Source organism: Microtus oregoni, unplaced genomic scaffold (genome assembly GCF_018167655.1).
Source record: "Microtus oregoni isolate MIOR12 unplaced genomic scaffold, Mior012 000048F_ref0000485, whole genome shotgun sequence".
NCBI lineage: Eukaryota > Metazoa > Chordata > Mammalia > Rodentia > Cricetidae > Microtus > Microtus oregoni.
Window position 1 is genome coordinate 4,572,611 of NW_024543222.1, and position 21,533 is coordinate 4,594,143.

General features: G+C 44.8%; 1 protein-coding gene across 1 annotated transcript; it reads left to right on the forward strand.

The window, feature by feature from the left end:
* Nucleotides 1-12,089: 12,089 nt before the first annotated feature.
* Sumo2 (small ubiquitin like modifier 2) lies at nucleotides 12,090-21,024 on the forward strand. Its single transcript, XM_041635844.1, has 4 exons — nucleotides 12,090-12,261; nucleotides 13,686-13,817; nucleotides 16,929-17,000; nucleotides 20,331-21,024. The coding sequence occupies exons 1-4, from the start codon at nucleotides 12,241-12,243 to the stop codon at nucleotides 20,391-20,393; spliced, it is 288 nt and encodes a 95-aa protein (XP_041491778.1). The 5' UTR covers nucleotides 12,090-12,240; the 3' UTR covers nucleotides 20,394-21,024.
* The last annotated feature ends 509 nt before the right edge of the window (nucleotides 21,025-21,533 follow it).

Sequence of the window (21,533 nt, forward strand, 5' to 3'; positions counted from 1 at the left end):
AATAAAATAAACATTTCTCAATTCTGCAGTATTGATACTTTGGACTTAACCACACTTGCCTAGAAAATCTAACTATATCTGCCCTCCTAGTGCTGGAATTAAAGGCAAGGGGGCCACCAGGCCCATCTGGACTAGATAATTATATGCTGTCAGGGTTACTACAGGTTATTAAACAAAATACCCAGATGTCGGTGGTGGTGGCACACACCTTTAATCCCAGCACTCGGGAGTCAGAGGCAGGCCGATCTCTGTGAGTTCGAAGCCAGCCTGGTCTATAAGAGCTAGTTCCAGGAGAAGCCCCAAAGCTACAGAGAAACTCTTGTCTCGAAAAACAAAACAAAACAAAATACCCAGATCGTAGATACTGTTGCCCATAGTATCCCTTGATAGTGATAACCAAAAATGTCTTCAGATATTTCTTATATTCCCTAAAATATAAAAGCCCATGTGTTAAGAACTGGACTATGGGGCTGGAGAGATGGCTCAGGAACCAGACAGACAGCTCAGAGGTTAAAAGCACTGACTACTAGTCCAAAGGTCCTGAGTTCAATTCCCAGCAACCACATGGTGACTCACAATCATCTATAATCAGATTTGGTGCTCTCTTTTGCCATGTAGACATACATGCCAAAACACTGTATACATAATAAATAAATCTTAAAAAAAGAAAAAAGAGGGCTGGAGAGATGGCTCAGAGGATAAGAGCACTGACTGCTCTTCCAGAGGTCCTGAGTTCAATTCCCAGCAACCACATGGTGGCTCACAACCATCTGTACTGAGATCTGGTGCCCTCCTCTGGTGTGCAGGCATACATCGAGGCAGAATGTTTATACATAATAAATGAATAAATCTTTTAGGCACAGTGGTACATGCCTTTAATCCCAAAACTCCAGAAATCAAAACAGGCAGATCTCTGTGCTAGGATTTTTTTTTTTTTTTTGGTTTTTCGAGACAGGGTTTCTCTGTGGTTTTGGAGCCTGTCCTGGAACTAGCTCTTGTAGACCAGGCTGGTCTCGAACTCAAAGAGATCCGCCTGCCTCTGCCTCCCGAGTGCTGGGATTAAAGGCGTGCGCCACCACCACCCGGCTGTGCTAGGATTAAAAGCATACCCCACCAGTTCCAGCTAAATTTTTGTTTAGTTTTACTTTGCTATAATAACTTAACTCTTACCTTCCATCTTCATAGAATCAGAAATCACGAAGTCCTGAGAGCTAGAAGTAGTAGCTCTTGTCTGCAATTCCGAGTACTCAGGAGTCTGAGACAAAAGGATTTCAGGGAAGAAGAGGCCAGAATGGGATACATAGTGAGTTCCAGGCTGTCCCCCTTGCTACATTGAAACCCTGTATCTACACAAGCGAACAAAATCAACAACAAAAACCAATTTACAAGATGGTTTTGGAAGTTCCAGCTTCATAAACTGTGGCTCATCACCCCTTATAGTCATATACCTGAAGGTTGGGATCACAAAATATGTGGCAATTTTTTTTTGTTTGTTTTTGTTTTTTCAAGACAGGGTTTCTCTGTAGCTTTGGAGCCTGTCCTGGAACTAGTTCTTATAGACCAGGCTGGCCTAACAAAGATCCGCCTGCCTCTGCCTCCCGAGTACTGGAATTAAAGGTGTGCGCCAGCACCACCTGGCTATGTGGTAATATTAAATGATTCCTGAACCTGCAATGAACAAAAAAAATAATTCAAAAGCCTACCAATGGTGGCACACACCTTTAATCCCAGCACTGGAGAAACAGAAAGGGGAAGATCTCTTAGTTTGAGGTCAGCCTGATCTACAGAGCAAGCTCCAGGACGCCAGGGATACACACAGAAACCCAGTCTGGAAAAAACAACAACATAAAATCAAAAGCAAACACATAACACAAATCCAAGGACCCTCTAGCAGCGCATATCCAACTTTGCTGCAGCCTGGGACCTGACCACCATGTGTGCTTTGCATGCTGTCTGCAGTCACAACACACAACAGCAAGGAATGCAGCTTGAAATGCTTGGTGCAGGCTCAAGGCTCGTGCACGTCATAAATCACTTTACATATAAAGTTTTCTGTTCTCACAAGAACACAATTGTTTAATTATGAAACACAAGGGCTTAGGAAGTTTTTCTTTTGTTCTTAATACTGGGAACTGAATACCGGACTTTATACAAGCTAAGACTAGTGGCCAGCAAGACAATCAGTATGTAAGCATGTCAAATAGTATAATCTTCGGAGTGTATTATGTTAGAATATTTGATTTTTTTTATTTATTTTATATCACTAGATGAAGATTCTATGATGATATGCAAGATATTCGTCAGTATTGCTCTAGGATAGGGTCATTTCAGGTTCCCAATCCTCAGCTGCCCAAGGAACTAACTGGGAACCTCATCTTGGGCACTAGGGAGCCCCTCTAGGGTCAAGTCGCTTGCCCACCCTAAAGTGGCTCCCTAATATTTGATTTTTTTAACTATTTATTTATTTAGTAGTATTTGCTTCAACAGTTTCATAAAGAGAGAGAGAGAGAGAGAGAGAGAGAGAGAGAGCCAGGCAGTGGTAGCAGTGGACACCTTTAATTCCAACACTTGGGAGGCAGAGGCAGGTAGATTTTAGTGAGTTCAAGGCCAGCCTGCTCTACGAAGCAAGTTCCAGAACAGCCAGGAAGGACTGTTACACAGGGAAACTTGGTCTCGAAAAAACAAAGCAAATTAAAAGCAGAAACGGTGATGAACTCTTGTACTACACCTGCCTTCTCCTTCGTACACAGTCGGGCATTCTAGCACAGAGAACGGTGCCTCCCGCAGTGGATGGGTCTTCCCATCCTCATTAACCTAATCAAGCTTTTTCCCCAGAGTCAGTCCCAGAGACTGAGCTGCAAGTCTTCAAGGTAAAACTTGAAACAAGGTGTAACTATGTAGCCCTGGCATTAAGCTCTCTCTAGAGACAGCAAAGCTGCCTGTGTCACTTCCCAGGTACTGGGATGGACAGCCAGCACCATCATGGCGGGCTAATCACAGCCCCATTTTGACATTTTTTTTTAATATTTTATTTATTTATTTACTTATTTATTTATTTATTATGTATACAGTGTTCTGTCTGTGTGTATGCCTGCAGGCCAGAAGAGGGCACCAGACCCCATTACGGATGGTTGTGAGCCACCATGTGGTTGCTGGGAATTGAACTCAGGACCTTTGGAAGAGCAGGCAGTGCTCTTAACCTCTGAGCCATCTCTCCAGCCCCGACATTTTTTTTTTTTTTCGAGACAGGGTTTCTCTGTGGTTTTGGAGCCTGTCCTGGAACTAGCTCTTATAGACCAGGCTGGTCTCGAACTCACAGAGATCCGCCTGCCTCTGCCTCCCGAGTGCTGGGATTAAAGGTGTGTGCCACCACTGCCCGGCTCCATTTTGACATTTTGTAATATAAATTTACAAAACAGTGTTTTAAGACCAGAGGCTGGGGGGGGAGGGGTCGTGGCTGGAGAGGTGGCTCAGAGGTTACAAAGCACCCACTGCTCTTCCAGAGGTTTGAGTTCAATTCCCAGCAACCACATGGTGGCTCACAACCATCTGTAATGAGATCTGATGCCCTCTTCTGGCCTGCAAGCATACATGCAGGCAGAGCATTATATACATAATAAATAAATCTTTTTTTTTTTTTTTTGGGTTTTTCGAGACAGGGTTTCTCTGTGGTTTTGGAGCCTGTCCTGGAACTAGCTCTTGTAGACCAGGCTGGTCTTGAACTCACAGAGATCCGCCTGCCTCTGCCTCCCGAGTGCTGGGATTAAAGGCGTGCGCCACCACCGCCCGGCCGTAATAAATAAATCTTAAAAAAAAAAAAAGAAAAGAAAAAAGAAAAGATAGAAAAAACGGAGGCTCACACCTTTCATCTCAGCCCTGGGAGAAGCCCCAGAAGACAGAAAGTAGGCAGATCTCTGTGAGCTTAAGGCCAACCTGATCTACATGGTGAGTTCCGCGACAGTCAGGACTACATAGAGAGAAGCCTCAATAAAGAAATAAATAAACAAATAACTAAATAAATGTTTCAATGATAATTAGAATAATCAAACTGTAAACACTGAGGAGCTAGCTCATTTGGCAAAATGTTTGCCAATTCCATGCCACTAAGAAAAAATCTCACAAAGAAAGAGAAAATCTTAGGTGGATGAATTTTATGGATTTATCCCCAAAATTGTCCTCTAGTTTCCACACCATTCATCATGTATACCCATCCTCCCAAACATGCATACATACATATGTTAATTAGAACATCCACCAGCCCTAGAAAACACTGAAGATGCTCTTCATCGTGCACTATCAAACAGTGAAGATTTAATTCTTTATGATAAAAATAAACAAGCTAGCCCAGCAGTGGTGGCGCACGCTTTTAATCCCAGCACTTGGGAGGCAGAGGCAGGTGGATCTCGGTAAATTCGAGGCCAGCCTGGTCTACAAGAGCTAGTTCCGGGACAGACACCAAACCTACAGAGAAACCTTGTCTCAAAATAATAAAATAAAGGGCTGGAGAGATGGCTCAGAGGTTAAGAGCATTGCCTGCTCTTCCAGAGGTCCTAAGTTCAATTCCCAGCAACCACATGGTGGCTCACAACCATCTGTAATATGGTCTGGTGCCCTCTTCTGGCCTGCAGGCATACACACAGACAGAATATTGTATACATAATAAATAAATATTAAAAAAAATAAAATAAACAAGCTCATCCATATAATTAATATGCAAAATTGCTTTCCTCTTTTATAAATGTTAAAATTATGTGTAAACCAAAGAACTGTTTTAAAATAAATGTTTGGACTTCCCACAGGACAGGGAACCCTGATTGCTTTTCGGTCTTAGGGGGGGGGACTTAATTGTGGGAGGGGGAGAGAAATGGGAGGCGGTGGTGGGGAAGAGACAGAAATCTTTAATAATTAAATAAATTAAAAAAAAACAAAAATAAAATAAAATAAATGTTTGGGTTTTTTGAATCAATGAATTTTGTATTTATACATCCTTTTTACATAAATATATACCCAATATCTCAAAAAAAATCAAAGGCAAAGAGATAGTAAGCTAGACCCATTGATACGGCCTTTGCCTTGCAAACATGAGGACCTGAGTTCAGTCCTCAGCACTCATAGAAAAACTCTGGGTGTGTAGCTGGGCGTGGTGTCACTGGATTTTGGTTCTGGTTCTGGGGACGCAGAGGTGCACAGATCTCTATGAGTTAGAGGCCATCCTGCTTTATGTAGTGAATTTTAGGCCAGGACTACATGCCTGTCTCAAAAATATGTAAACAAATAATTGAAAAATTTAACATCTGGTAATTTGTGCTTGATAGCCCAACAGTGGGAGGCAGCGGCAAGTGCTGCCCTGGGGCTCACTGGCCAGCAAGTATGGCCATATGGTGAGCTCTGGTTCCCAATGAGAGATTGTATCTTAAAAGTGTGTGTGCTGCTGGGGGTGAAACTCAGAGCCACAAGCTAGGCTGTAATCTGCCTCTGAGCTGTACCCCCAGTCCCCCAGTCCTCTAGTCCCCACTCACTGAATATTAATAAATTTATTGTGCAATGCATTTGTATTCCACAACTATCCACATACATACCAAACAAATATAACTTAGACAGTGCTTCTGAAATTTGCACACAAGTGCACAAACTGATGAGCCCATGCCTGTAGGGACCAGAGGTCTACCTCAGGTGTCATTCCTCCGGGGCCATCCTCCATGTTTTGTATTTTTCCCCCAACAAGGTTTTACTGTGTATCCCTGGCTGTGGACCAGCTGACCTTGAACTCAGAGATGCACCTCTCTCCCTCCGCCTTCCAAGTGTTGGAATTAAAGACGTGCAACACCATTGCCTGGCTATCATTTATTTTCTTATTTTGTTTTATGTCTTTGTCTCATATGCCTGCATGTATACCTGTACACCATGAATGTGAAGGTATCCGCGGAGACCAGCAGAGGGTATCAGAAGGACACCTGATCTTACAGATTGGTTGTGAGCTACCTGATATGGGTGCTGGGAGCTGCATCCTGGCCCTCTGTAAGAGCAGCATGTGCTCTTGAAACCCTGGAGCCATTTCTTTCCAGTTCCCAACAACTGTTGGATTTTAAGGACCACATGCTTGGCTCTTCAGACTAACTGCTGCTAAATCTTAGGTTTCATCTCTCTTGCAATGACTCCGGGAGAAAGTTGAAAGGGCTTTGGAACATCATCACCATCTGCCTCCAGATTGCTCAAGGCACTGAAGAAGCAGGCCCTCAGTATTCCTACAGTGTTTGGAGTCAGAATAAGGATTCCACCCAACTTTGTTAGAGCAGGGAGACAGACAGACAGCGTAAAGTATACACAGTTCACATCGATGTGATGGCATCGTTTATATTTGTTTCCTGGCTAGGGGTTGGGGTGTGGTCCAGGTTATAAATGGACCAAGTGTAGTGGGGCACGCCTTTAATCCCAGCATTCCAGAGGGGAGGCAGGGTCAGGGCAATCTCCGAGTTTGAGGCTAGTCTGGTCTACAGAACAAGTTCCAGGGCTCCCATGGTTACAGAAAGATATCCTATCTTGGAAAAGAAAGAAAGAAAGAAAGAAAGAAAACAAAAACATACACATGGCTCTGGGGTTCTTGTTTCTTCTCACTTCATTTAATTTCCTTCCATTGTGTGTGCACCTGTATGTATGTATGTAAGTGTGGTATGGACACATATATTTATACACGTGTTTACAGAACCAGGGCCTTCCTATGACTTCAGAGTCACTACAGAGCCCATATTGGCTTAAGAGTGCAGATCTTCTACCTCAGAATTCCTCTTCAGTGCTGAGATTGCCTACACACACCATCATACCTGGACCCTGTCCTCCTCCTTCCTTTCCTCCCTCTCTTCCTCTCTCTCTCTCTCTCTCTCTCTGTTAATTTATTTTATGTGTATGAGAGTTTGCCTTCATGCCTGATGCCCAAGGAGAGAGAGAGCATATCTGATCCCTTGGGACAGAAATTATGGATGGTTTTGAGTTACCATGTAGGTGCTGGAAACTGAACTCAGGTCCTCTGCAAAAGCAACAAGTGGGACTGGAAAAATGGCCCAGCTGATAAAACAGAAGTTGCTCTTTCAGAGGTCCCAGGTTCAAATCCAAGCAACCCATATGGTCGCTCACAGACACCTGTAACTGCCGTTCCAGAGAGTTCCATGTCCCTTCTGGCCTCCAGCGGCAGTGTATAATGTGATGTTGATGCACACCCCTAGAACAAAAATGAAGCTAGGCCCAGCACTTGGGAGGCAGAGGCAGGAGGATTTCTGTGAGTTCGAGACCAGCCTGGTCTACAGAGCTAGTTCCAGGACAGGCTCCAAAGCCACAGAGAAACCCTGTCTCGAAAAACCAAAAAAAAAAAAAAAAAAAAAAAACAACAACAACAAAAAACACCTTAAATTAACTCTTTTATATTAATCTATATTTTCAATGTGTGCATCATTGTCTCTCCTCGGTTCCAAATATCTGACTTCCTCTGTGTCTGGCTGGCAAATCTCCCACCTCAGATTCTTTCCCAGAGTTCCTATATAGCCCAGAAGTTCTGCCTAGCCTCTCTGCCTAGCTATTGGCCGTTCTGCTCTTTATTAAACTAATCAGAAGATGCCTTAGGTAGGTGAGGCAAAACCAAGACACATTTTCACACAGTGTACAGAAAGATTATTCCACTACAGATTAAAAAAGAGAACAACAACAAATACAACAAAAGCAACAAGTACTCTAAACCTCGGAGTCTTCGGCTCTCCACCTCTGCCTTTGTTTGCGCCTGGGTCCAGTTTAGGGTCCCGCTGTGTTGCCTAGGCTGCTCACAGCCTTGCAGTTCCTAACCAAGCCTTAGCTCTCTGAGTGCTGGACTTAGCTGTGTATCATCATGGCCGGCTTTCATTAATCCTTCATGGGATCCGGAAACTATAGTAGCTATTGGGAATAACTGGTGCTTATGGTATTGGTCTCATTTAACCCATGCTGGTCTCAAGCTTGCTATGACCAAGGCTGACCTTAAATTTTATTTTCTTCTGGAACAGGGTCTCAGCTCAGGCTGGTCTGGAACTCACAGATCTTCCTGTTCTTGTCTCCCACGTTCTGACATTCAAGGTATATGACTTGGGCTTATACATTCAGAGAATTAAGCCCAGAGTTTGGTGTGTGCTAGACAAATACTCTACCAACTGAGCTACATTCCCCGTCTCTCTCTCTCTCTCTCTCTTTTTTTTTTTTTTTAAATATTTATTGCCGGTTGTGGTGGCGCACGCCGGTAGGATTTGCTGAAGGAGGCAGAGGCAGGAGGATCACGAGTTCGAGGCCAGCCTGGGCTACACATTTAAAAAAAAATAATAAATAAATAAATAAATATTTATTTATTTATTTATTATACAATATTTATTATTAATATATATTAATATATATTAATATTTATTTATTTATTTATTTATTTATTATACAATATTCTGTCTGTATGCCCAAAGGCCAGAAGAGGGCACAAGACCTCATTACAGATGGTTGTGAGCCACCATGTGGTTGCTGGGAATTGAACTCAGGACCTTTGGAAGAGCAGGCAATACTCTTAAACTCTGAGCCATCTCTCCAGCCCCCTCTCTCTCTCTCTCTTTCTTTTTATTTTCTTTTTCCTCTGTGGCCTTGATGGTGAATGAATTTGCCACCCATGGAAATCAAGGCCTGGGGTGTGAGTCATAAGACCTGCATTCCCTAAGGTCTGTACCACTTCAGGGTGGTTGACAAGTTGTGCAACCTCTCTGTGGAGATAATTATTACAGAGGCTTCTTGAGGATTAAGAACTCAGCCAGTCTCCTCGCTTGGTAATCACTCAGTTAATGGCTGCTAGTCTTTTCCTTGTAAATTTACTGCCCTTCCTTTTTCTTTAATATTTGCTGGATTCCCTGGAGCTGGAGTTACCTGTGGCTGTGAGGGTGAATGCGGTCCTCTTCCAGAGCACCAAGCCCTTGAGACAGGGTTTCTCTGTGCAGCCCCGGCTGTCCTGGAACTCGCCCTGTAGACCAGGCTGGCCTCGAACTCACAGAGATCTGCCTGCCTCTCTCTTCTGAGTGCTGGGATTACAGGTATACACCTCTACCATCTGGCTTTAAATATATAGCCTCCTGCCTCTGCCTCTTTTTTTTTTTTTTTTTTTTGGTTTTTCGAGACAGGGTTTCTCTGTAGCTTAGGAGCCTGTCCTGGAACTAGCTCTTGTAGACCAGGCTGGTCTCGAACTCACAGAGATTCGCCTGCCTCTGCCTCCCAAGTGCTGGGATTAAAGGCGTGTGCCACCCTGCCTCTGCCTCTTTAACAAACCAAATCCAACCAGCATGTACCACCACAACCAGCTCACCGAGTACTCTTTTTTTTTTTTTTTTTTTTTTTTTGAGACAAGGTTTTTCTGTAGCTTTGGAGCCTGTCCTGGAACTAGCTTTTATAGGCCAGGCTGGCCTCGAACTCACAGAGATCCGCCTGCCTCTGCTTCCTGAGTGCTAGGATTAAAGGCATGCGCCACCATCACCCAGCTTCCTGGTTCCTTCTTAAGACTCTTTTCTCCCAGCACTCGGGAGGCAGAGGCAGGCGGATCTCTGTGAGTTCGAGACCAGCCTGGTCTACAGAGCTAGTTCCAGGGTAGGCTCCAAAGCCACAGAGAAACCCTGTCTCGAAAAAGCAAAAAAAAAAAAAAAAAAGACTCTTTTCATTTCTTTTTCTTTTCTGAGATAGGTTGCCCCCGAGTTGCCGAGTACCTTAAACTCATTGTAGCCCAGGCAGGCCTCAACCATGTGATCCTATGGCTTCCTTCCTTCCAAGGAGCTGGGATTACAAGATTTCTCTGTATGCGCATGCCTAGACTTTGTGTGTGTGTGTGTGTGTGTGTGTGTGTGTGTGTATGTTAAATATTTACTTATGTGTTTTGCCTTCATGTATATTGTGTACCATGTGTGTACAGTGCCCTCAGAGGCCAGAAGGTTTGCTGGGGTGCCCTTAACTTGTGAGCCATCTCTCTAGCCAGTCTGTATGTTGTTTCTGTAGTTCCTTAAATCCGTTTTTTGCAGAATTCTTGTGTGCCTTTGGAACCCATGCCACTCGCACATTTTAATAAGCATTTTATATAAACTCCTTCTTTGCCCGAAGGTAATTCTGTAATTTAGCATAACTTTGGTGGGCGTGGGTATCTTATAAAGAGAGTCCTGTCTCCCGGATGTTAGTACTTAAAAGATCTTTGTGCTACTGAAAGGCCCACATGTTAATGAGGGCGACTTTGACAATGTATTTGTCTCTGCATTTCCACAAGACGGAGAGACCTGTTGTGGTAACAAAAAGCCTGAAATTCCATAGAGCCTCACGGACTGGGAAAACACCGTTTTCTCTGTCCCTAGTACCTGTCAGGTACAGCCATGCTCACTCCCAGCAAACTGTGTGATAGTGCAAAGCATTTAACCCTTTCAAGACTCAGTAGCACGTATTTGCTTCCTCTGCTTGAATGTTTCAGGAAAAGATGCCAGGTGGTGGTGGAGGACATCTTTAATCCCAGCACTTGGGAAGCAGAGGCAGGCAGATCTCTGAGTTGGAGGCCAGCCTGGCCTACAGCGCAAGTTCCAGGATAGCCAGGATAGTCACTGGCTCTTGTGTATGGTGAACACTTCTATTTGCCCCTTTGCTCAGTGGGACTGTGACTGTCCACAATGGATGAAAAACGGAAAGAGAAATTTGCTGTGCAAACGTGAAGAACAGAGTTTAGATCCTAGCGTGCCGGCAACAAACTAGAGACCCAGTCAGGTAGTGGTGGCACAGGTCTTTAATCCCAGCACTTCAGAGGTAGAAGTTGGAAGATCTTTGTGAGTTTGAGGCCATCCTGGTCTACAGGTGTGAGTTCCAAGACAGCCAAAGGCTATAGAGAAACCCCTATCTCAAGAAAAAAAGCAAAACCAAAACTAAAGCCAAGTACTGTTAATGGAAGGGGTTAAATCATCCCAGTAGAGGAAATAGAGTAATAATTGAAAAAAAGACAGTAATAAAACTCCAAGAAACAATTAAGAGAATGTTTGACAAAGAGAAAGATTCTGGTGTGGCAAAGGACAAGCCAACAAAGACACGGGGAGTTCAACAGGAGTGAGGATTCAGCAAAGTGACCTTGTAGAGAGTTTTAGTGGCGCTGTGGGGACAGCAACAGATTGCAGTGGATTGAGGAGCTAGTGGGAGTTGAGGGGGTGGAGACAGCTGGCATGGGCATTTTTTTCAAGCTGTTTGGCCGAGGAGCATTTTGGTGGTGGTAATGCAATAGTTGAGGATTTATTTTTTTCAATGGTCCTGTAGAAGTAGAAGAAAATACAGGAATACAGGAAATAATAAAACCAAAGAGAGGCGCAGGACGGGATCCACAGCGCAGACGTCAGATTTTCTTCTAACGGGAGGATGCCACTTCTATTTTGTGGGGCTTGATGGAGGAAACCATTGGCCTGCAAGCTTTATGTGTTGGGTCATTTTCAGTGTGGGCCTGTGCCCTCTTGAAATTGGGAGACAGGCCACAAACAAGGAGTTTCTTGAGTGGATACAAGGACATTTTCCCTTAGCTAACATAGGGTTTCCAACAAGTTGGGAGAGCTGGTTGTATTTGGGGCTGCCTGGTGGGAAGCTGGTTGCGGGTGAAGGACGAAGGGGCTGGGAAGTTTGGAGAGCAGAAGGCTGCATTTGTCCCTGCTGGACAAGAGAACCCAGAATCTGACATCGTGGCTGGTCTGATTTAGGTTCCCCCTTCCACGTGGCGCTGGCCTGGCTTCCACGGCCTAGGCTCACGTCTAAGGCCACGAGCCTGCCCGTCCTCGCCGAGGACCAGCTGGAAGCCATTTTGATTACGCTCCACCACCGAAGGAGGACAATACGGCCCCGCCCAGAGCCAGGCGCGCCCCCGCGGCGGGGCCGGTGCGCGTGTCCGCGCCTCTTCCCGCCGGCCTGGCGGGCGCCGGGCCCAGGCGGCGGCGGCGCGGGCCGTGGGGGGGCGGCCGGGGTGGTTATGTAAGCGTTGCGCGCTCCCGCGACGCGTCCACCAATAAGAAACCCCGGGCGCTCGTGCTCGCGCACGCAGCGCGGGGGGAGGGAGCGCACGGCGTGCGCGCGCCCTCCGCCTCGTCCGCCGCTGCCGCCTCCTTCTTCTGCCGCTCCTGGTGCTGCCTGTGTGCTCCTTCAGTGCGGACCTGGTGCCTCTTTTGTGAAGCGGCAGCTGAGGAGACTCCGGCGTTCGCAATGGCCGACGAGAAACCCAAGGTGAGCTCGGCGCCGCCGTCTGCGCCTCGCCGTGCGGGCCGGTGGGTGGCGCGGCCCGGGGTCCGGCCGAAGCCCGCCGCGGGCTTCCCACTCCTGCCCTGGGCCCCCCACGGGGCCAGCCGCGGCTCAGGCTCGGCGCTCCGCGCCATTTTCCTCCCTCGCTCTCTTCCTCCCGCCCGCGCCCGAGGAGGCCCCGCCGCCCTCCCCCGCCCCCAGGGCCTCGGAGCGCGCGCGGCGCGAGGCGGGCGGCGCATCGCGGGAGCCCGCGGGCCCAGCGGCCCCGCGCTGGCTCCTGGGCGGCGGGCGGCGTGAGTGGGGAGCGTTGGGCTCGCGGGGCCCGGCCCGGGGCGGCGACGGCGGCGGGAGTGCGGCGGGCCGGGGTTTCCCTCTCGGGCGGGCTGGCGGGCGCCGCGCGCGAATCAATGGGTTGTGCACGGGCAACCCCGAATGGGGGATTCCGGGGTAGGATCCCCGCGGGGTCCGCGTGGGAGGGGCAGCGTCGCTTGCCCCGGCGTCCCGAAGCCCGGACCCCGGCCGGGACCATGTGGCTTCTGGTAGTTGGAGGTTGAGGTGCGAGCAGGGACTGATGGGCTCAAGTTGAAAACGCGCCTTCAGAGGCTCGTGGTGGACTTGGCTGCGGACGAGGAGACGCGCAGCCGTCACCGGGGCACCCTCTCGCCTCTACTTTGTGGAGGACTCAGGCCGAAAGGATCTTCGGACGTTTACGTTTGGTTTTTCCGAAGTTCGGTTTGGGGCGCAGGCTATGGGAAAACTGTGTCTTCGGTCCATGACAGGGAAGGGAAGGGAAGGGGAAAATCAGCTTTGAGCTAAAAAATGAAGCGGCGAATAGTAGAGTCGAACGCTCATCCGCCAGTGCCAAAGGGAGAATCGAAACATACCTCGGTTGAGGGTTTTTTTTTTTTATGATCATTTGATATGGACATTGAGCTGAGTTTGCTAACTTTAACAAGGAGGCAGCAGTGTGTTTTGAAATGCCAGGTATGGTTTACACGCGCATAGACACACGCCCTCACACCCTGGCACTTCAGTAGTTGTCCGTAAAATGCTTTGAAAAGAGGAGACAAGCGGGGTTCTGGGCAGTACAGATTTTGGCGACGGCAGGGAGTCTGTCGTTTGAGAGATTGAGCCTGGAGAGCATGACACTGAAGGAGACTGTCGAAATTGTATTGTCGCCGGCGCTACTATCAGTGATTCTGTAACAGCCTTGTAACACTTGCTGCGGGCTGTCTCTTGCTGTCTCGTCTTTCAGCGCGGCGGCTGGGAACAGCTGTACGCTGTTGGGCTAGAATGAGGAAACCTGTTGATTCTCAAGCGTTCGGACCTTTGCTGCTGTTGCTGCCGCTGCTCTGAAGGTGTTTGTGTTTCACATTTTCCAAATGACACCCTTATTTTTCTTTCAACAGGAAGGAGTCAAGACCGAGAACAACGACCATATTAATCTGAAGGTGGCGGGGCAGGATGGCTCTGTGGTGCAGTTTAAAATTAAGAGGCATACACCACTTAGTAAACTAATGAAAGCCTATTGTGAACGACAGGTGAGGAATTGAGATGCACACTTCCACTTGATCATCCATTTACACCCCAAATTAGCTGCAGAAAATAGGCGGGCTCGCCTTGACTATTTTTGGTAATGTGAATGTGATTGTATTGTACACTTTGCAAGTAAGTGGGCTTAGTGTGATTCTAGAGGGAGATTCATAAGACTCGTTTACAAGTTGCAAAGGTCTATACTTTATACAAGTATAGCAAGTACTAAACTTGAACTTACATGAGGGAAAAAGTGGATTTTTTCTCTTATCATTTAGACATTGCCCTCTGTCAAAACACCTAAGAAATCTGGGGGGTTTGGTGGTGGTGCACACCTTTAATCCCAGCACTCAGGAGGCAGAGGCAGGAGGATCTCGGCCTGATCTAAAGAGCTAGTTCCAGGCTGAGCAGTGGTGATGCTTGCCTTTAATTGATCCGAGCACTCTGAAGGCAGAGGCAGGTGGATCTCTGAGTTCGAGGCCAGCCTGGCCTACCAAGCTAGTTCCAGGACAGGCTTCAAAGCTATGAGAGAAACCCTGTCGGGGGTGGGTGGGACAAGGGGTACACCACAGAGATACCCTGTCTTGGTTTTTCGAGACAGGGTTTTTCTGTGGTTTTGGAGCCTGTCCTGGAACTAGCTCTTATAGACCAGGCTGGTCTCGAACTCACAGAGATCCGCCTGCCTCTGCCTCCCGAGTGCTGGGATTAAAGGCGTGCGCCACCACCGCCCGGCGATACCCTGTCTTTTTTTTTTTTAATATTATTTATTTATTATGTATACAATATTCTGTCTGTGTGTATGTCTGCAGGCACCAGACCTCATTACAGATGGTTGTGAGCCACCATGTGGTTGCCGGGAATTGAACTCAGGACCTTTGGAAGAACAAGCAATGCTCTAAACCACTGAGCCATCTCTCCAGCCCGATACCCTGTCTTAAAAAGAGTTTTAACCAGTTTTTTTTTGGTTCCCTGACCGGGAATCGAACCCCGGCTGCGGCTTAACCAGTTTTTTTATTTAAATATTTATTATTATGTATACAGCATTCTGTCTGCAGACCAGAAGAGGGCACCAGACCTCATTACAGGTGGTTGTGAGCCACCATGTGGTTGCCGGGAATTGAACTCAGGACTTTGGAAGAACAGGCAATGCTCTTAACCATTGAGCTATCTCTCCAGCCCGAGTTTTAACAAGTTTTAAGATTTTTTTATTTTATTTGTTTCTTGCAACAATAATCATAGAGACCATGACGTGTATGTGTGCTTGCGTGCGTGAATGTGTTGGAAATTGAAAGCATATTCTTGCTTGCTGGGCATGCAATACATTATTCCTTTAAGCCTGAACACTGTGTGTGTGTGTGCGTGTGTACTTTTATTTTTTACTTTACATGCATTGGTGTTTCACCTGCATACATTTCTGCATGAGAGTGTTGGATCCCATGGGCGGTGGTGGCGCACGCCTTTAAACCCAGCACTCGGGAGGCAGAGGCAGGCGGATCTCTGTGAGTTCGAGGCCAGCCTGGTCTACAGAGCTAGTTCCAGGACAGGCTCCAAAGCCACAGAGAAACCCTGTCTCGAAAAACCAAAAAAAAAAGAAAAGAGAGTGTTGGATCCCCTGCAACTGGAGGTACAGTTTTGAACTGTTCACAGCTGTCTAACTCCAGTTCCAGGGTGCCAAACACAATACTCTCACACAGACATGCAGGCAGGCAAAACACCAGTGTACATTTAAAAAAAAAAGTTGGCTGAGCACTGGTGGTGGGGCACAACTTTAATCTCAGCACTCGGGACGCAGCTATAGTCAGATCTCTGAGTTCTAGGCCAGCCTGGTCTGCAGAGTGAGTTCCAGGACAGCCAGGGCTGTTATACAGAAAAATCCTGTCTTGAAAAATGGGGAGGGAGGGGAATAAATGAAATTAAATTCTCTTAGTGCTTCTTAGGTATGTAAAAATGAAATGCCTCTACGTTTAGAATAAGTTGAATTTAAAGTGACAAGATTCCTACTTCCCCTTTTTTTGTTTTATTTTAAACCAATAACATCTTTATAACCATGATTGACTTACTGGGTGTATATCTTCAAAGTATTGCCCTTTAATGGAAACGTCATTAAACATTAAAGGTTTAAAAGTCTAGAATTTATTGTAAATCAAGGAAATTTATTCATGTTTCTGACTCCTCTCCAGGAACTAGCATTGTTTATTTTCATTTAGTAAAGTCTGATCTAATTTCTTTTATTCTTGATGTTTTCCAACACCATACTGATAAAAATCATCAAATCCTAAAAATATACAATTTTTTTATCATTCTTTATCACAATGAGTTTTGTTTTGTTTTGTTTTTTTGGATTTTTTTGAGACAGGGTTTCTCCGTAGCTTTTGGTTCCTGTCCTGGAACTAGCTCTTGTAGACCAGGCTGGCCTCGAACTCCCAGAGATCCGCCTGCCTCTGCCTCCCAAGTGCTGGGATTAAAGGCGTGCGCCACCACCGCCCGGCGAAACACGGTCTCTTAAGTATGAGAAAACCAAATGTTTATTTGCATAGAAAATGTAGCATAATATTGATTGTATAAATACCTCAAAATTTAATGGTTACATATATTCGTAGTTTTGTTGAAATGGAGTTTTAAACCAGGCGGTGGTGGTACATGCCTTTAATCCCAGCACTCGGGAGGCAGAGGCAGGCGGATCTCTGTGAGTTCGAGGCCTTCCTGATCTACAAGAGCTACTTCCCGGACAGGCTCCAAAGCAACACAGAGAAACGCTGTCTCAAAAAAAAAAAAAAAAAAAAAAAAAAAAAAAAAAAAAAAGAACCCGGGCGGTGGTGGTGCATGCCTTTAATCCCAGCACTCGGGAGGCAGAGGCAGGCGGATCTCTGTGAGTTTGAGGCCAGCCTGGTCTACAAGAGCTAGTTCCAGGACAGGAACCAAAAGCTACGGAGAAACCCTGTCTCGAAAAATCAAAAAAAAAAAAAAAAAAAAAGAAAGAAAGGAAAAAGAATAAAGAAATGGAGTTTTAATCCATCTTGGTTTACATAGTGAGTTCCAGGACAACCAGAGCTACATAGTGAGGCCCTGTATCAAAGTTTTTAATGATTGTATACTGTTTGCTTTTAATCTCTTGTTAGGGTTTGTCAATGAGGCAGATCAGATTCCGGTTTGATGGACAGCCAATCAATGAAACAGACACACCTGCACAGGTAAAAAATTTCTGAACTATTTAAAAAAAAATGTTTTTTGTGTATGGTTGCATATATTTATGCATGGGCGTGTTTGTGTGTGTGTGTGTGTGTGCGCGCGCGCACACACGTACCTACAGAAGTCAATGAGTACATCATGTGTCCTGTCCTATTGCTCTAAGCTTTATTCCTTTAGGACGGGGTATTCCTAGAAATTGGAGGTTGTTTGGAATCAGTGTTTCTCTATTCCTCCAGTCTCTGCCACCCATGGTGCTGGGAATCCAAATGCTCAGCTTTTTTACATAGGTACAGGGAACCAAACTTGGGTCCCATAAGCAAACACTCTTAGCCACTATTCTATCCAGCCTTGTGTTCTATCTTTTTTTGTTTTCTCCCTCGCTTTGTTAAAGGATAGGGCCACCACCTTTTGTTATCTTTCTTTTTGTTTATTTTTTGAGGCAGGGTTTCTCTGTAATCTTAGCTGTTCTAGAACTTGCTCTGTAGGAACACACAGATCCGCCTTGCCTCTGCCTCCCGAGTGCTGGGATTAGAGATGTGCACCACTAAAAGTGAATTTTTTTTGCTCTGTTCTTGTTGGGGATATTTTTGGTTTTTATCTATTCTTGGCTCAGTTTGCCTGCTCTCTTGTTCTCTGAACTTGCCTAAGTGTAGGTGACTTCTTATGAACCTGCCTGGGTGAGGTGATGCTGTTCTATTTCCTTAACTCTCTGACCTAGCACTGCAGGTCTTATTTGCTTTTTTACTGTATCTGCAATAGATGGTTTTCTCTATCTGAAGCATTGTATCCATTTCCTCTAAAACTTTCTTAAATTTAAGACTTTGAATCACTGAATTTTTTTGCTTGCTTGTTTTTGTTTATGTGATAGGGTTTTCCTGTGTGGTTCTGCCTGTTCTGAAAGGTGGTCTGTACTATAGATAGGGCTGGCCTAGAATCGAGATTTTCCTGCCTTTGCCTCTCTAGTGCTAGGACTAAAGGCATGCTCAGCCACTGGTTGGTTTAAATCATCTAATTCTCGTGAGTAGAAATTTAAATTGGATCCTTTGGGCTTTTCATTTTTAGTTTTTGTTGTTTGTTTTTGGGTTTGTAGTGCTCATATCTCTGCCTCATGTAATTTATAGGCACATACAACCAAAGTTGGTTTTTTGTTTACTAACCTGGCCTTGAACATTGAGAAGGCCTTCTGGAATTAACAAAGTGTGAGCCATTCACTACCTGATTTGAGTTTCAGCGTTAATTCTCAAATAAAAATTATAGGGGAGTGGGTTATGGTGGCATCCACCTTAATTTAATCCCAGCACTCAAGTAGAGCAGGTGGATCTCTGAGTTGGAGGCCAATCTGGTCTACAGTAGTGATTTCTGGGATAGCCAGTGCTACACAGAGAGAACATTTTAACCTAGCCTGTCCAACCTCCCACCAAAAAAAAGAGGGAGTGAGCCGCCTTTAATCCCAGCGCTCGGGAGGCAGAGGCAGGCGGATCTCTGTGAGTTCGAGACCAGCCTGGTCTACAAGAGCTAGTTCCAGGACAGGCTCCAAAACCACAGAGAAACCCTGTCTCGAAAAACCAAAAAAAAAAAAAAAAAAAAGGAGTGAGCACTTATTGCTCTTACACAAGAGACCTGGCATTGCTTTCCAGGACCCAGGGGCTACTTGTATAACTCTAGTATGTGAATTTGTTGCACTTAAATACATGCTGACATAGGTTCATAATGAACAGGATGGTGGTAGTGCACCACACCTTTAATCCCAGCAGAGAAACCCTGTCTTGGGGACAAAAAGAAATTCATACTGAACTGGGCGTGGTGGTGTATGCCTGTCCTAGCACTTGGAAAGCAGAGACACACAAATCTCTGATAAGTTGGTGTACAGAGAGAATTCCAGGATACATAGAGCTACACAGAAACTCAAGTTTCGATTGTTCCTGTTTTTTATATTAAAATCAGTAGAGAAGGTTAAATAATCAGGAACATAAACATCAAGGTGTGATTTTACTGATGGACTTCAATACTTACCTTGTCTGAGTTCCTAGTTAAGGAAAATATGCTAAAGAAATCTCACTAGTGGCAGTCTTCAGTTATATTTTGTAACCACAAGGAGGTGCTAACGTTTACTTTGTAACTGGTATGTATGTTTTGATGCATTTAAATTTCGCCATAAAATGATACTTTAATGTGAAAGTTGATAGATATTCCATTAAATTTGTTACCCTGGAACATTGTAAAAATTCTTAAGTTGAATTTGAAATTCATTTTAGAATTGTTTTCTCCCATTGTCTTTATTATGTATATAGTGTTCTGCCGATTCTTTTTTTTTATTTTTTATTTTTAATATTTACTTATTATGTATACAATATTCTGTCTGTGTGTATGCCTGCAGGCCAGAAGAGGGGTTACAGATGGTTGTGAGCCACCATGTGGTTGCTGGGAATTGAACTCAGGACCTTTGGAAGAGCAGGCAATGCTCTTAACCTCTGAGCCATCTCTCCAGCCCTTTTTTTTTTTTTTTGATTTTTGAGACAGGGTTTCTCTGTGGTTTTGGAGCCTGTCCTGGAATTAGCTCTGTAGACCAGGCTGACCTCGAACTCACAGAGATCCGCCTGCCTCTGCCTCCCGAGTGCTGGGATGCCGATTCATTTTTTACAGTGATGCCTATGTGTTAAGACCTTATACTACCATTGTGGTTGTTTTATATATAATGTGGTTAGTGAACCTTAAAATTCCAAGTTTTAAAGTTAGATCTATTAAACAAGTAAACCTCTGGTCCAGCATGGCGTGCGCCTTTAATCCCAGCACTCGGGAGGCAGAGACAGGCAGGTCTCTTGAATTTGACGCCAGCCTCATCTACAGAGTGACTTGAGAACAGTAAGCTGTTACACAGAGAAATGTAAAAAGTTTATATTAATGTTTAATTTATGATAAGTCGGGGGTTTTAAGAATGAGTATCACATATGTTGTAGTCTAGGCTGGTGTCAGAATATAGAGCATTGCCTCAATCTCTGGGGTGCTGAGATTACAGGTGTATAGTGTTTGATGATTAGGTTAGTCAGAACTGTTTGAATCCCAACACTTGTCAGACTTGACGTTGGATTGCTAAGTGTTTGAGACCAGCCCGTGACTGGTACTACATTCATTGCCCTTTCTTGAGCTTCATAATGCTAGGGTTTTAGACAGGTGTGTGTCACCATGCCCAGTTTTTATGAAGCTGACATCTATAGTAGGGAAGCCTGCAGTGCGACGGGATGTGTACTTTTCTGTAAATTTAATACGAAAACTAGCTGTTTCAAATTTTTCCTTGGTGGTCTTAAATAAATTTGTTTTCTTTTCTATGCTAGTTGGAAATGGAGGATGAAGATACGATTGATGTGTTCCAGCAGCAGACAGGAGGTGTCTACTAAAAAGGGAACCTGCTACTTTACTCCAGAATTTTGTTATAGACCAAGAATACATTCGCAATTAGAAAGCCGCAATTTGGTTCCACCACATCCTGACTACTACAGTATAGTTTTCTCTATTCTTTCATTTCCCTGTCCCCATTTCTTTATTGTATATAAAGTAACTGGTGTATGTGCACAAGCATATTGCGCTTTTTTTCTTTCTTTTTTTTTTTTTTTTTTTTTTCTTCTTTTTTAAACTAAATGGCCAATGTTCTGTTTTGATTGACAGCAGATGGAGGTGGTTTGGGGGAAAGTACTGGTTCCGTGAAAATATCCCCCTGCTCCATTAGTGGCATGCTCGCTCATCAGCTCTTATCTTTATATTCCAGTAAGTTATTTTGCTCTCAATGTTTTAACAAAAGAACCCAACCACAAAATCCTTGCATACCTTGTTCGATTGGAGAATTTTAATGTTTTTCATTTATCATTGTAAAACCAAGGACAATTTTATAACTTTTTTGTACGTAGCTGTTACATGTAGGGCAATCTGTCTTTAAGTAGGGATAAATTACTCTTGAACAAAATGATCCTAGATAGTTTTCCCTTCAAGTAAAGTGTCTTGTTGTTTAAATAAACTTCTTGTTTAAAATGAGCTGTTCTCTTTATTTTGAGGAGTATTAAATAGAAAAAAGAAACACCTTTAATCCCAGCACTGGAGAGGTCTACATAACAAGTCCTGTAATAGTCACAGCTACATAGAGAGACCCTGTCTCAAAAAACCAAGAAAACCTGTTGGGGACCCTTCCCCAACCTCCTCGGTTATGGATGACCCTGGGTAGTGCCTCAGAAATCAGGACACGGGGTGCAGAGTAGGAGACACAACTGCATACTTTATTGCAAAGCCAGTGCTCTTTTTATAATACTCAAATCACAATTCATAATACATGAAATAGTTTCATAGACTAGTAACTTGGTTGCAAATAATTTCAAGAGCTTCGTGTCCTAGCTAATCTAAACAAAAAACTTGGTGTTATGGGAATAACTCTTGTTGTAATATAATATGTAAAAACCTCATCAGAAGACAAACCACAACCTAATCAGAGCCTTTGAACTACAGTGCACGTGCACGTCTGTGTTCTTCAGGACTAACCATTGGCAAGG